Source organism: Onychomys torridus, chromosome 7, assembly GCF_903995425.1.
Source record: "Onychomys torridus chromosome 7, mOncTor1.1, whole genome shotgun sequence".
NCBI lineage: Eukaryota > Metazoa > Chordata > Mammalia > Rodentia > Cricetidae > Onychomys > Onychomys torridus.
In genome coordinates, this window is record NC_050449.1 from 113916237 (window position 1) to 113931284 (window position 15048).

General features: G+C 50.8%; 1 protein-coding gene across 7 annotated transcripts in view; it reads left to right on the forward strand.

The window, feature by feature from the left end:
* Window positions 1–13686, forward strand: part of Trak1 (trafficking kinesin protein 1) — a 104254-nt gene extending 90568 nt beyond the window's left edge. For 3 of the 7 annotated variants that reach the window (XM_036193997.1, XM_036193992.1, XM_036193991.1), the window contains 3 exons: window positions 613–969; window positions 10092–10194; window positions 12816–13686. In XM_036193997.1, coding sequence (XP_036049890.1) covers window positions 613–969; window positions 10092–10194; window positions 12816–13578 — 1223 coding nt within the window. In that variant the 3' untranslated portion in view covers window positions 13579–13686. The remainder of the gene's footprint in view (window positions 1–612; window positions 970–10091; window positions 10195–12815) is intronic. The other 4 variants (XM_036193995.1, XM_036193993.1, XM_036193996.1 and 1 more) reach the window with 2 other exon arrangements.
* The last annotated feature ends 1362 nt before the right edge of the window (window positions 13687–15048 follow it).

Here is a 15048-nt window from a genome sequence, read left to right on the forward strand (position 1 = left end):
GAACGCCTGGGACACCTGAGGTCATCAGGGACACACTCTGTTATTACAAACCTCACAGGCTGTCACCTGAGTCCTAGGGTCCAGTGTCACCTTGGAGATGGCTCCACTGCTTTAGGCCTCTGGGATGTCTTACCTTGTTCTTGAACCCCTATCCTCACCTACCTTCCTTCATGGCTACTCTTTTTTTATAACTTCCATTTGCAAGAGTCTTCAGGCTTGTGCCCGAGTGTCCCGTGGCTTCCTGGTCCCTTTGTGTTCTCATGCTGTTGTTACAAGCTTCCTATGGTTCCTGCCTGCCCATTTTCACCCTCTTCTGTCAGAAATGACAGTGTGTTAAGTTTGGCATGGGGTGCTCCAAACACTTGGTAACCAAACGTTGGCACACAGTATAGAGCATGTATTTTCCTTTAGAAATTGTTGGTTCTTTACAGTGGTGCCCCCTCCTGGTGTGGCAGGGATAGGGTCCAGATGGAAGGGTCAAGTGAGCTCTATCCCAGTCCCTCCCACAGTCCCATGCAAGCAAGCACAGGTGTGAGGGTGGGAAACATTTGTTCTAGCTGGCCTCCTTACCCCCTTCTCTCCTTCTCCTCCCTCTCTCTTTTCTCCCACAAGGTTCAGCCACGCTTCACCACTGGCAGCAATTGGCCCAGCCTCATCTTGGGGGCATTCTGGACCCCCGTCCTGGTGTGGTCACCAAGGGCTTCCGGACGCTGGACGTTGACCTGGATGAAGTGTACTGCCTTAACGACTTTGAAGAAGATGACACAGGTGACCACATTTCCCTCACGGGCCTAGCTACCTCCACGCCAGTTCAGCACCTGGAGACCTCAGGTGAGAGGTCCCGAGCACGTGTGACTGTCTCAGGCAGCAGAAGTTACTCCAGCCAGCCTCAGGCTTCCCCAGAGGAGATGCACAAGCCACCAGCGCCAGCGGGCCTGGAGGAGGAGGAGGAGGAGGAGGAGGGGTCTGGTGAGGGCGCCTCAATTAGTCCTGTAAACCTGACACCTTCACCAGAGACAGAGCTCTGGGCCTTGCTCACCTCTGTTCCTGGCACCATCCGTAGTGACTCTGTGTCTGCAGCTTCCGCTCGTCTGTGCGGGTAACCGGGAAAGCTTTCCCATCGTCAGGTTCTGATTTTAAAACAGACCACATCCTCCACTTTATGACAAGTGGACACCTCTGTCCATCTTGGATTGGAGGTGCAGGGCCCAGCAGGGCCCCAAGGGGGAGCAGGAGAGGCTGCTAAAATGTGGGATATGGTGCCCCGAGAACAGGTGCTCCTGGGTTCTGTAGCGGCCATCCTGCCCTGACTCTGATGTGGCCGTTTCCCATATCATCTTGGGACTTGCAAAGTGAGCAAGCTGAGCAATTTTAGGGGAATGATGGAGAGTGAGAGGCAGTAGGATGTGTGAAAATCAGACCACGTCCAGGGGATAGTTAGATGAGCTGGTCGGTCACGACAGCTCTGGGTGGGAAGGAGTGTGTGCTATTTGGATGTATTCAAGATGGATTTTTATAAGTGTTCAGCGACACTCTTTAACCAGATACACGGTAAGAGATGTCATTCATCTCTTAACAAAGAGGATGCTAGGTGCTCTGGCTAGCCCCTGTCTCACCACCAGGTACCAGCAGTGTGACCATGGGTGTACAGGGTGACCCACAAACATCTTGCACTGGGGTGGGAGGTTTGTGCTCAGAGCTCCTGGGACCTCTAGGGCATTATGTAGTTACTGCTAATCCATATGCCCCCTCTTGCTTTGTTCTTGGACCTCCTAGCTCATTGTCCTGGGAAGACAAAGAACTTGGGGTGTGAGAGAAAAGATGAGTGACCCTAATACTGTCATCCTCATGACATCCCCAAGTCACTAGCTGCAAAGAAAGGATATTCACCTTTCTGATTCATAATTTTAATTTGTAGAGGCCACAACATTGCCATGCAATCCAAGGCAGGACAAAGCCAGGTTTTCGTGGTGTCGCCTATCCCCAGGTTAATTGCAGACAGCTGTGGTCAAGAGGCTTGACCTGGACCAACTGTTTCTTTAAATGTCAACTTTAGAGGCATCATCACAAACATTTATGTTTTGAGTTTTTAAAGTAAGTTACCAAGTAAAGGGTATAGGGGGAATGAGCGTTCATCCTGTGAGATCTACACAATTAGGCCTGGTGGTGTATACTTACAATCCAAGCACTTACAGTTCCCAGGAAGCTGAGGCAGGAGGATCTGGGCTACATAGTGAGATTCTGTTTCAACAAACAAAAGGACAGGACAGCACCAGTGTCTGGCTAACTGCCATGGAGAAAGGACAGCAGTCAGAGGTCACATGGATCCTTGCTATAGCTGGAATGCCCATCCTGGAAGATGAAAGACACACCCCCCAGGTGCTTTTTGGGGTGTGTGTGGGGGGTTGTTCAGAAAGAATAAAATTAGTGCACCCAGAGCTGTGTGGGAGATCAGAGGGTGAGAGCCCTGGTTATGAGGGTGAGAAGCCCAGCCTCTGCCTTTCCTGTGATAGTGGACTTTCTGGCCTAATGCCCCACCCCTCGCTGAAACTTGTAGCATATTCAGCCAGCAACTTGAGTTGAGTGCAGTCAAACACATGTAGAGCAGAAACTATGGAAAGATCAGACTTGAGGTGTGTGCTCTCAGCAGAGCTAATCAGTTGTTCGGAGTCATTCAGGAAAGGTGCCCCGTGTAGCAGTGAGTTCTCTAGAGCTGTTTTCTTCATGAGAAACTCTTCTTTGGAAGCGCTGTGCAGAGAGGAAGTGTGCAGAGCCATGCAGAGGGAGGTGTGCAGAGCCATGCAGAGGGGAGGTGTGCAGAGCCATGCAGAGGGGAAGTGTGCAGAGCCATGCAGAGGGGAGGTGTGCAGAGCCATGCAGAGGGGAGGTGTGCAGAGCCATGCAGAGGGGAGGTGTACAGAGCCATGCAGAGGGGAGGTGTGCAGAGCCATGCAGAGGGGAGGTGTGCAGAGCCATGCAGAGGGGAGGTGTGCAGAGCCATGCAGAGGAGAGGTATGCAGAGCCACATGACTTCTTTTCTCCATTGAAATGACAGATCTGTTCTGCTGTCAGGAGTGGGAGCACGAGACTCCGCCACCCCAAGACAAGCTGGGTGCCCCAAATGCTCCTTATGCATAGTCAGGGAGAGTGGGTAAAGGCTGATGGGTCTTCATGGGAAGGCCTGGAGCTCCACAGTCTTGGGATTTATGACCCACTGGCCTGGTCCCTGCTGGCCCAGCACTGACACCTGAGCTCCCAGAGCTGCTGTGTGCTTGGGAGCATCTCAGAGGGCAGAAGTCTGAATCAGAAGGCAGTTGACAGTCTTCCTTACAGTTGGTACCAGCAGGGGTGAAGAGTAGGAAGACTTACCTAGAAAACATTTTCATTAGTGTATTTTAATGTATCTTTTTGAAGCACCCTGTGATTTTTTTTCCCCCTTAATCCCATGTTTTGAGAAGGCTGTTCCATGCTGTTGTGTTGTGAATGATCTGGAAGATTAAAATAGACCATTGAAACAACCTTTAGGTCATAGTTTTATTTATTTTGATGATTGTTCGATGTCCTAAGTTGACACAGGAAGCACATTTTTCTCAGGATAGTCATCGCCAGGTCCCTGGTACTCTGTTTTAGTTCATGGTTGGGGATGGTCTGCATGAGGAAAAGGGTTAATTAGTCCACTTGGCAGCTGGCTGGTGGGAGAGGCTCAGGCTTGAGCTCAGCTGAATCTCTTGAAGACCCACAGGGGAAGAAAAGATTAAACCAACACCAGAGATGAAGTCAAAAGTCAGTTTGTCTGTCTATCACTGGCATACATGGAGATAATACCCTGAGGCTGCCTATGACCATGACTCACAATTGGGCCCCAAGATCTACACTGGCATCAGTGTAGACCATTAAAATCACACTCATTCAAAACAGACCTCAGAAGTTCTGTTCTCAGAGGCAGAGGTCAGGAAACAGCCTGTGTACCACTTCCTTACCCAAACAGATCCAAGCTGTGCTCAGGAACTTTTGTGGAATGAAGGAATGAAGAGAATAGCCTGCCATGGGAAGAAGTCTGGCCAATGAGGCATTCCTTCAGTTGAGTCACAGAGCGAGTGTACCATGAGAGCAAGCCCTCCTCCCTGAATCTATGTTACACCCAGTCCCACCACTATCCACAGAGGAGGGTGCACATAGCTTGTATGAAGAAGCTGGCCCAGTGGCCCAGTGGGTCTGGAAGGGAAGGTCGGTACAATTGACTCATAGACCTTCTGGTGTCTTTGGCAGAGGAAGTGCCTTCCGTGTTCCCCATGGAATGGGGACATTTTCTCAGCCCTGACTGTGCATCCTTGAGTCCTTAAAGAGTGAATGGTCTGCTCACATCCACCTGGGTCAGGACATGCTAAGAAAGTCTAGGGCTGTTTCAAAGAGCGCTTGGTGAACTGAGCGTAACAGACCATCTGCAACCGGAAGCAGAGCAGTAAAGGAAGGGAATGGAAGACCTGGTTCTTCAAAGATGGACAGTGCAGGCACGGCCTTGCCTGAAACTTAGAGAGTAGAGCCAACTGGAGTGTCTCCTCTCCAGGACACTAGAGCTGCTGTGTGGCTCTGTTCATGTGGAGAGGACTTTGTGAGCATACATACAGGGGTGTTCAGACAGACGACAGCCACCCCCTTGAGAAGAAAGGGAGACATACTCTCCAATCTGCCCTCTGTGCCAGCCCCAGAAGGGAGGACGAGGAGGCAGCGGTGTGTGCTCTGGCCTTGTTAGTGAAACAGATCCAGAGAGAGTTGTGCATTTACCCCTTGGACAGCTTAACCATGTTCTAAAATGTTCTTTCCTCCAGGGGATACCTTAGAGGCACTCAGAAGCTGTCCCTGCCCTCTCTGCAGGATGTTATGAAGTGGTTCATCTCCTAATTCATACACATTTTTGTGATTAAACAGATAAAACAGGCAGTTTGCTACGGTGAGAATAGAATTTTTAAGTTCACAAGAACTAAATGTCAGTTGTATAGAAGCAGAAAACGATCTCATGATTCTTTTCAGTCTCCACAATGATAACTTCCAGAAGATCTACCAGACTGGGGTGTAATGGGCTGGGAGCCAGGGGCTTTCACAGAGCTACAGGACGAGACTAGGGCTGTTAAAAGAAACATTCAAGAATCGAGAAAACTGGGAATGGAGGGAAGCCAGAAGCTAGGAGCTTAGAAAGTTTGGTCACTAAAGTACAACAATTCATAGTTTAAAACCACTTTTACCTTGGTGAAGTAGGGTAGATACCTGTCATCCCAGCTCTCAGGGAGCTGAGACATGGGGATTATAAATTCAAGGGCTAGCCTGAGCTAACGTAACTAGACTGTATATCAAAACAAGTTTTGCAGTCTCATTTGAAACCAGTGTGGCAGTGTCCCTGTGCTGTGGACAGCACTCTGCAAATAAAACGCTGACTGACCAGCAGCCAGGCAGGAAGGGTAGGCGGGACAAGAGAGGGGAGAATGCTGGGAGGTGGAAGGCCGAGGAAGAGAGACACTGCCAGCCGCCATGACAAGGAAGATGTAAGGTACTGGTAAGCCACATGGCAAAGTGTAGATTAATAGAAATGGGTTAATTTAAGATAGAAGAACAGATAGCAAGAAGCCTGCCACGGCCCTAAGTTTGTAAGCAATAGAAGTCTCTATGTGCTTACTTGGTTGGGTCTGAGTGACTGTGGGCCAGGCAGGAAAACTCTACCTACATCCCCATATGGAGGAAAGCACAGGTTAACTGTGCAACACCCTTCTCTCTGTGCTTGTATGGATGTGGCCATTGGGCGCACGGTTTTATACATGGTCTTTCCCAGGTGCTGATACATTGTGACACTTTCCCTGCCCTGATGTTTGTCTCTTTAGGAAGAACTCTAAAACATTACTTTGGCCTCCTTCTTCTGGCTCATGGAAAGGCAGCCTTCCCATCCCAAGCAGGACAGTGCCATTACCAGCTGGGTATTCTGTAAAAACAAACACCAGCTCCTGTGCTTAGGGCTTGACTCAAGCCAGTTTGAAGAGAGCAGCTTTTCAGCAATTTTGGGAAGGAGGATAGGAAAGACCCTTGGGTACCACTGTTGATGTGGTAGCCATTACTGGAAGTGTGTGTGTGTGTGTGTGTGTGTGTGTGTGTGTGTGTGTGTGTAGGGTGGGGAAGGAGAAAGAGTTCATAGAAAGTGCACACCACATGACAGCAGCTTCACACCCAAATGGTCAAGTCAAGGAAAGGGGGGTTTTCTTACTTTCCTTACCCCAGGCACCTACTTCCCACAGATGAGTACAGAAGGCACTCTGTGCACTGTAAAGATGGGGTCCCTTTTAAGATTTCCATATACATTTGAAAAAAATGATTTTGACATTGTTAGACGTTATTTATGTGCTCTTTAACAAACATATCTAAAGATGTGGTTCACTTGTTTAGCATACACAAAGCCCTGGGTTCTATCCTCAGGACTGTGAACCAGGGGTGGTGGTGCACACCTATAATCTCCACACTTGGGAGGTAGCGTCAGAAGGATCAGAAGTTCACAGTCATCCTAGGCTGTCTAGTGAGCTCTAGGCAGCCTGGGATGCATGAGCCCCTATCTCAAAACAAACAGGACAGAGCTGAGTGTGTGGAATGGCCACTGTGTCCCCATTCTCAAAGGTCTGTGAAATAGCCAGCCCGGGTTTGTATTATACCTCAAGACTCCAGTTGCAGCAACAGGCTTCAGTGCCTCTGCGTGTGCCCACTGGCTTCTAGGGTGTTCTGAGAGGAAAGTGGTTAATCCAGCTTGCCCTCCCCAGAGGATGGTGAAAGAAATAGCTGAATGAAATCTAAGTCCAAATGTGGCTGCCCAGATGGGCGGCCCCAGTCATCTCGAAGTCCCTGCAGGCCCTTGAGCTCAGCAGAGCATCTGGTCATACTCTTCTCTTCTGAGAGCTTTGGGCTGTGGGGAAGCAACAGCCCTGGGAGGCTTCAGCACTCTGCAGGGCAACAGCCACCCTGGTGTATGTGCATCCCCTCCCCACCACCCTACCACCCAACTCTGTTGGAGTCACAGGACTGTGTCAGGGATGACCTACCATGGGTCCTAGCCGCCTCACCGTAGGCAAGCAGGTAGTGTTCTTTCTCAGGTGCCTTCACTCCAAGCAGAAGCACACAGTGGCGCCACACCAACAAACAAGAACAAAGTGGGCCTCAACCTTCCCATACCCTCCCACAGCTGGCCATAGCGGGTGTTAGCGTGTGGTTCACCAGTTATCTTTATTTCACCCCTGTGGGTCTCTGACAGCCAAGGCTTAGCTGATTTTAAACCTTACCAGTTCTTGTATCAGCATCAAAACCTAGACCAGCTAAACATAAAGAGTTGTTAAATGAAAGAAAAATTCATTTCCATCTAAAATGTGGTCAGGTACCCAGCGTGGACTGTTGTCTTAGTGAGCACAAAGCCCAAGTCTACACAGGGACCCACCTCTGGAAGTGCCTGGCTTGCTTAGTTATGAACAGTAACCTTGACCCTGCTTGCAACCTGCCACTCAGCCTTTGGCTGTGACCAAGTGTGTCATCTGCCCATCCCCTATGATGCCCGAAGCCCTCCAGTCAGGCTGAGACAAGAATAAGGACTTCACCAGGAAGTTGGAGTAGTCCTTCCAAGAAACCCTGCCCTTTGTAACCTCAAAATGAAGCCTATGAGGTAAACAAAATTTGAACTTGCACTTGAGCGGGGCTTTGGGCTTTGGTGTGCAGTGTGGTCTTGGCAACTTCAGTTTTGAACCCAAGCCCCAACTGCTGAGAGTGTTTTCATGTCTGGATTGTTCTTTTCCTAAAGCCAAGAGTCAGGACTCAAAGTTTTGCTTCTCTAGTACAAACAGGAGAGCTCTGGAGAGCCCTTCCTGGGGAACTCACTGTCTCTATATATTATGTCCCAAGGAAGGGAGGCGCAGCTGCGTCCCGGCAGTCCGTGGTGACACCGAGAGTCCGAGACATCCCCGTGGTATTGTGGAGGGGCCGAATCCCTGGCTTTGGCTCTTCAGATAATCAGTCATCTTGGTCTTCAAAGCTGTCTGTTGCTCCTGGGGAGTGGGGACATGAATTTTTAGCAGCCTTTTCTTATCTCCCAAACCCATTTGGATGTGATGGGTTTTACTTCTGTTGATTCAACTCCATCTCTAAAACGTTCTTCTTGGAGTCTGTACACCTAATGGGCTGGGGAGGGCAGTTGCACATTCTGGCCACATGTTCAGATGGAGCTGCACTTCTAAATTTAATCCCACCTGGCCTTGGTTATTTATTTTCCTCCTACTACCATTTTGTCTTAATGATCTATTTACTCCTTTCCCTGTCTGTCTTTCCTCAATAACCCTCCTCTCAGGCTTCCTAGTGTTCTTTTTCGTGGACTTTGTCGCTGTCCAAGACTTGTGATTGTTTGGATGCCCTGTCTTCATAGCTTGATCCATTTTCCGCAGCATGTTCTCAGTTACCTGAGCTCAGAAGCCACTGCCTGCACCCAATACTAAAGCCATTGTTCACGAAGGCCGTTGCTTTTTCTCTTTTTATTTATTTTTTAAAATTTATGTGCATTGGTGTTTTGCCTGCATGAGGGTGTTGGATGCCCGGAATTGGAGCTACTGATAGCTGTGAGCTGCCATGTGGGTGCTGGGAATTGAACCCAGGTCCTCTGGAAGAATACTCTTAACTGCTGAGCCGTCTCCAGCCCCAGGAAGGCCATTTCTGTTTCATTTGCTGTGTCTCCTTCTGTGCTTCCCACTCTGCTGGAGGTCCTGACGCTAGCTGCCACCCCGGTGTCCCTGGGCCCTCCCAGACACAGAGCGGGGGCATGCTGCCCACACACTGCCTGTGCCCTTCTCTTCTAGCCATCGCCACTATTTTTGTGCTCTGGAGTTGTCCCCCTGCTCCGATCTGTGTCTCCAACCCATCCCCACCCCTTATTATTATTATTTTTTACTTGTGTTTGCTTCATTTGGTTTCTGGTTTCTTTTAAGGCACAGCCAGATTCTTTTTTTTTTTTCCTTTTCAAACCCAAGAGAAAACTTACCACAAGAAGATTCTAGTAGTTTGAATCTTCATAGCCTTTGAGTTTCCAGGAGGTGTCTGGGGGCTGAACTGCTGCAGGGCGAGGCAATGGGATGGGTGCTCCTCTTATGACTTCATCATGCATATGTTTTGATGCCCCCCCCCACACACACTTGTTTTTCTCTTTCCCCACCAATACTCAAGTTATGAGTTCGGACAACCTTGACAATCACGATGTCTTGGGAGACTCCCTCTCTGATCCTTGGCTGGCTTCTGGTGCATGCTCCTTCCACCCCATGATTTGCTTGGCTCCAGCCTTGGTCATCAGCTGCCCTAACAACAACGTGTAGAGCAGTCAGAGGAGAGCACCTTGTTTCAGTTCTAGTAAAATGGACATCCTGGAGACTGAAAGAAGGCTACATGAGCGTGGGGCAGGGATAGGTGTGTCAGACCAGACTGGGTTCTGGAGCTCCTGGACGTTGTTGTTGGGGTTGCCAAGGCCGTCTCTTACCATGACCATCGCAGGCGGACAGTAGTGGAGCCAATTTCCCTGAGCCCCTTTTTGTGTGAACAGAAAAGGGAGCTTCGTGAACCCTGCCCTGCTTCCAGGTACCAAGCACCTCTCCCTGCCCACTCCACCCCTCCCTCTGGGCAGGGCATTGGCACCTGCTTGTCAGTGAAAAGAAATACACGGCAAACAATGCTGAAAGCGAGCAGATCTGAGCTCTGAGGTGGAAAACTAAATTTATCCATGAAGGCCCATTGGCCCTCCCCCACCCCCTGGGAACTGGATCCACTACTGGTCCAGAACTCTGATGAGGAACCCTGTCTGGATTGGGCCGGAAGCTGGGATTCGATGCTCTGCAGACCAGTGCTCAAAAACATGGTTATTTTTGAGGGACCACCTTCAGTCCAGAACATCAGTGTCTTGACTTCCTTGCCCAGATCCAGTTCACAAGGTAGCCCATCGCCTCTCACGTCTGTGGAGGGTCATGCTGTATTTTAACTTTTATTGTGGTTTATTTGGATGCAAGGAATGTGTTTGTTCTCTTCCTGTCCCAATCCAGCTCACTATCCGGGGAAATGCATGTCACAGACCAACTCCACTTTCACCTTCACCACCTGCCGCATCCTGCACCCTTCAGACGAGCTCACGCGGGTCACGCCAAGGTAAGGGACCATGGCTCCGGGGTGGATGGGAGCAGGACAAGTTGGGGAATGGCCTTTCTCACAAAGTGTGGTGGTGGAAGTCAAGAGCCGGGTCTGGTGGTGCACACACCTTAAATCCCAGTACTCTGGAGGCAGAGGCAGGTGGATCTCCTGTCTTGCTTTCTGAACCTTGTTTGTTCAGATCACTGTCCACAGTGTGGATTTTTAGGACTTTCCTTTCCTGACTGAAGCCAGCATTTCCGCAAGCCCTGGGGATGAGTCCCAAAGCTTGCCAATGGAGCGTGGAGTTCTTTCATGGTAGAGTTACTGAGCACTGTGGAAGCCCACACATCCCTGGAGCTGACTCCAGGAACTGTTCATCACAGCCAAACTATAATGGGCAGCGTGAAAAAACTGCAGTGGAGTCACATGCCCACTCTGGCTTGTTTCCCTCTGGCACACTATCTGCAGAGGTGTTGGTCTGTCTGACTTGATTTCAGCCATATGGCTCCCCTCCCTGCCTTACAGGGAGACAGGAGAATGGACCCCACAACACAGGAGAGTGACACCCCTTTTTGTGTGGCGCAGTCAAACAAGATCGCAGAATTAATGGATGGTGTCAGGGAGGGAGGTGAAAAGGGCCAGCTCAGAGAGCATCCCACGGAGCACCTTAAACTATGGATAATTCTCCACAGGTCTTGTGAGGATGACGGCGAAGCAACCATATGCCCTGTTGAACTGAGAGGACATGTAGGGCAGAGAGTCTGAGCCCACGGGCAAGGCAGGGGGTGAGCACACGGCCAATGGGGCCTGCTCCTGCAGGGCCACGCCGAAGGAGCTGTGTGTGCAAGTGTGGCTGCCACTAACCTGGGGACAAAGGCTTTGATGTGTCTCTGTGGTTGTGCCTGGTTAACATGGACGTGACCATCATTACTTCTAATCCAGCTAAACCCCAGACCAGCTGAGTGTCGACACTAATGAAGGCCTAACCACAGGTCTCACCCGATGGGATCCCTCAATTTCTGCTTTCTGTCTGTCTCCCTTGCTTCCCTGGGAGATGCTGGCTTCCAGGCCTGACTTTGTTTAGAAAAAATATATATATTTTTAAAGTCACAGGGTGTCCCTTGTAAAACTGAGTGTATTTTTGGCTGAAGCTATAGGCCTCAGACTGCCCCTGAGTATGTCTTCCCCTGCAAGTCCCATGTGGCCACACTGGTGACCAGGAAAGCCTTGGAAGTGAGGAGTAAGTGAGGAGTAAGTCTTGCTTGAGTTGGGAAGAAGTGCAGTGGACCCCAAACCCCTGAAGACCTTGCTGGGCTGACTGTGTCAATAAGCCTTCTAGCCTAGAACATTCGTACCTTCTAGAAACAGTCAGCATCTGTAGAAACCTTCCCTGTGCCTTTTGCACCCTCACCTCTTCAGTCCCAGAAGTTGCTGTGGTCTCCAAGTGCTCCAGCTTTCCAGGGTCTCCCCTCCCGAGTGAGGGGAGCTCACTCAGTGTGGGATGAGCTGTTCCACGACTCCACGCTGCGCCCACACCTCTGGGGAGACCATCTGCAGGTGGGGCCTTACGGCACCTCCAGCTGGGACTTGCCTTTGAGTTGTCTCTCTCCAGAGAGGAGGGCCCCTTCTCCAGAATGGGCTCTGTTCCTCTTCTTCTAGCTGGTACCTGCCCAAGGTACCTGGGCCTCCTGGGGAGAGGTTGCTATGCCTAAGTCCTGGGGACCACTCAGCTGGCCTGTTGCTAGGGAAGCTGACCACTCCAGCTAAAGCCTAGAGCAGGCAACCACTGACATGGGTCCCACAAGGTGGTGGTAGCAGATTCTCTTTTGTTTGCCTGCACTCAGAAGCAGGGCAGAGCTCCCTGAAAACCAGCTTTGTGAGCACAGAGTGCTGCTTCTCCCTGCTCCCCTGCATCATGGAGCTTTCCCAGCTGGACAACAGATGCTGTGACCTCAAAGCCTCCAATCAACAGGCCATGGTGAATGGGCAGAGCTCCCTGCTGCAGTCATTCAGTGTCAAACACTCTGTGGGCTTTGAACATTGCAGAGCCTAGACAGACGGATCATGTGACTGTGGCTTTGTCCTCTGCCCTTGCCACCCCACTGTATCCCAGGGAAGAACAAGCGAGAACAGCAGGGTAGAGGGGTGAATGCTGTGTGTGGCCATTTTTGCTGCTCCTATAGCATAGCTCTGATTTGATCTCATGAAGATCAAGGTTTGAGAAAAGAAATATTTTGGGTAATTTGGTTGTTGAAGGGTCTGCTTCCTGCCCTGTGGGGCCACTTCATGTGTGGAATCAAATCTAGGATTGTCCACTTACTGCCCAGTGTGACACTGAGCAGGCTAACAACTGACCGTGGAGCCTACATCCTTTGCCCAGAGGAGAGGGCTCTGTATGCCCCTGCCAGGAATGAGCAAAGGGGACCATGTGCAGCTTCCTGTTAATTGAAGCACAGTCTTGTGTAAGGGGAACCACCCCTAAGAAATAAGGAGCAGATGCAGACAGAGCACCTGAGGGCCCTGGGGTCCCTCTCTTACCCCATACTCCTTCTGTGCACTCTGCAGGAGGCAGGGCCACTGATCCTTACAAAGGTGCCTATGGTCTTTCTGATGAGTGACCAGACCCCATTTTCTTTCAGCCTTAACTCAGCCCCTGCTCCGGCTTGTAGCAGCACTAGCCACTTGAAATCCACACCAGTGGCCACACCATGCACCCCCCGGAGACTGAGCCTGGCAGAGTCCTTCACAAATATCCGCGAGTCCACAACCACCATGAGCACATCCCTGGGACTGGTATGGTTACTGAAGGAACGAGGCATCTCGGCGGCTGTGTACGACCCCCAGAGTTGGGACAGAGCCGGCAGGGGCTCCCTCCTCCACTCCTACACCCCTAGGATGGCTGTGATCCCATCTACCCCACCAAACTCTCCTATGCAGACACCCGTGGCCTCCCCGCCCTCCTTCGAGTTCAAGTGCACGAGCCCTCCCTACAACAACTTCCTGGCCTCCAAGCCTGCCAGCTCCATCCTGAGGGAGGTGAGGGAAAAGAAACACGTGAGAAGCAGCGAGAGCCAGACAGACGTGTCTGTCTCCAACCTCAACCTTGTGGACAAAGTTAGAAGGTTTGGGGTGGCCAGAGTGGTGAACTCAGGACGAGCACATATTCCCACCTTGACTGAGGATCAGGGACCTCTCCTCTGTGGAGCCACAGGGCCAGCACAGGCTCTTGTTCCTGGGGGCCTGGTGCCCGAGGGCCTGCCTCTGGGGTGCCCCAGTGGCATCCGACGGAATCGCAGCTTCCCCACCATGGTTGGGTCCAGTGTGCAGATGAGAGCCCCCGTGATCCTCACCTCGGGCATCTTAATGGGTGCTAAGCTCCCCAAACAGACTAGCTTGCGGTGAGGCCAGGGATCGCTGCCCTCCAGGAGACCAGCGTTTTTCTCTATCTGCTCCTCGCCTCCTGTCCCCCACAGAGCACTCATACCCTTTCCTCTCGGAGGTCTACTTCTCCTGAGCTAGACAAATCAACCTTGTGCCTCGTGGGGGGAGAGTAGAACTCCACACGGTGTGTACACAGGCCTTGGGAACCTTGCGCCTGCTCTCTTCCACTGTGCAGGAAGGGATAGCCCTACAAGGTTATACTCTCATGATGTCACCTGAGCTCACCTGGGGGAAGGTGGCATCCTTTCTTCTTTACTTTTAAGAAGCACTGAAATTCCCAACGGTGTTCTTATCCCATGGATAGGAATTTGGTGAATCCTGCATAAGACTGTCGGGTTGCACACCATAGCTGCACATGGCGCAGGTCACAATGCAGCCTCACCCTGGGTGTCGCTGGCCTCCTTGCCCACCTTGGCAGCCAACAGTGCTGCTCACCATCAGAGAGCTATCCTTCTGCTGTAGGTGGTCCAACTTCATCAAGATCTGCTCTGATGGATTGTCCGTTCTCGGGGTGTGACCTGAAGTCACCCCGTGTCTGTCATCAGCTGACAGGCTCAGAGCCTGACCTGAAAAGAATGTATTTACACACCATCAGGCAGTTCCTCTATGTTCTGTGTGATTGATTTTTTTCATTTTTAAAAAATTTTATTAGCAGGGAAGTCTCAGTACTGATAATTTCTCTTGGTGGTTCTATGACACCAAGATGCAAATGACATACACACTAACTTGCTGATAACATAGCTGATTTCTGGGACCCAGTGTCACAGCCAGGTTGATGGATGACCAGTTATCGCTGTAACAGTAGGATCAAAGGGATAGGGGACAAGATTGTCAAATCTATACACAGTGGAGAAAAGGGGCGAGTCCCCAGCACCTCATTGCACCCTGGGTCAAGGTTGGCCAGGTTTGATGGCTGCTGGCGCCTCTCCTCTGAAGGGAGCTCAGGTAGCATGGTTGAGCTCTGTAAGCATTTAGTGGCTGTTTGTTTGTTTGTTTGAGACAAGGTTTCTCTGTGTATCCTTCCCTGTCCTGGAGCTTCCTCTATAGACCAGGCTGGCCTTGAACTCACAGAGATCCACCTGTCTCTGCCTCCTCAGTGCTGGGATTAAAGGCGTACTCCACATTTTTTTATCCTTGTTTCAAAACAGGAATAGTTTCCTCCCATCCCCCAAGCCCTTTGACTCCTCACCCATTTCTGCCCATAGGGAAACTCAGAGGTGCTTATGAATGGGAGGATGAGCCTGGGCCTGTTTCTGTCATCCCTCAGTTACAGAGTTTTATTTATTATGTATGTGTGCTGTATTTTAATCAGATGCCTCCCCCTTCCAGTTCCAGCCAGAGTGTGTGTGTGTGTGTGTGTGTGTGTGTGTGTGTGTGTGTGTGTGTGAGAGAGAGAGAGAGAGAGAAAGAGAGAGAGAGAGAGATCCCACC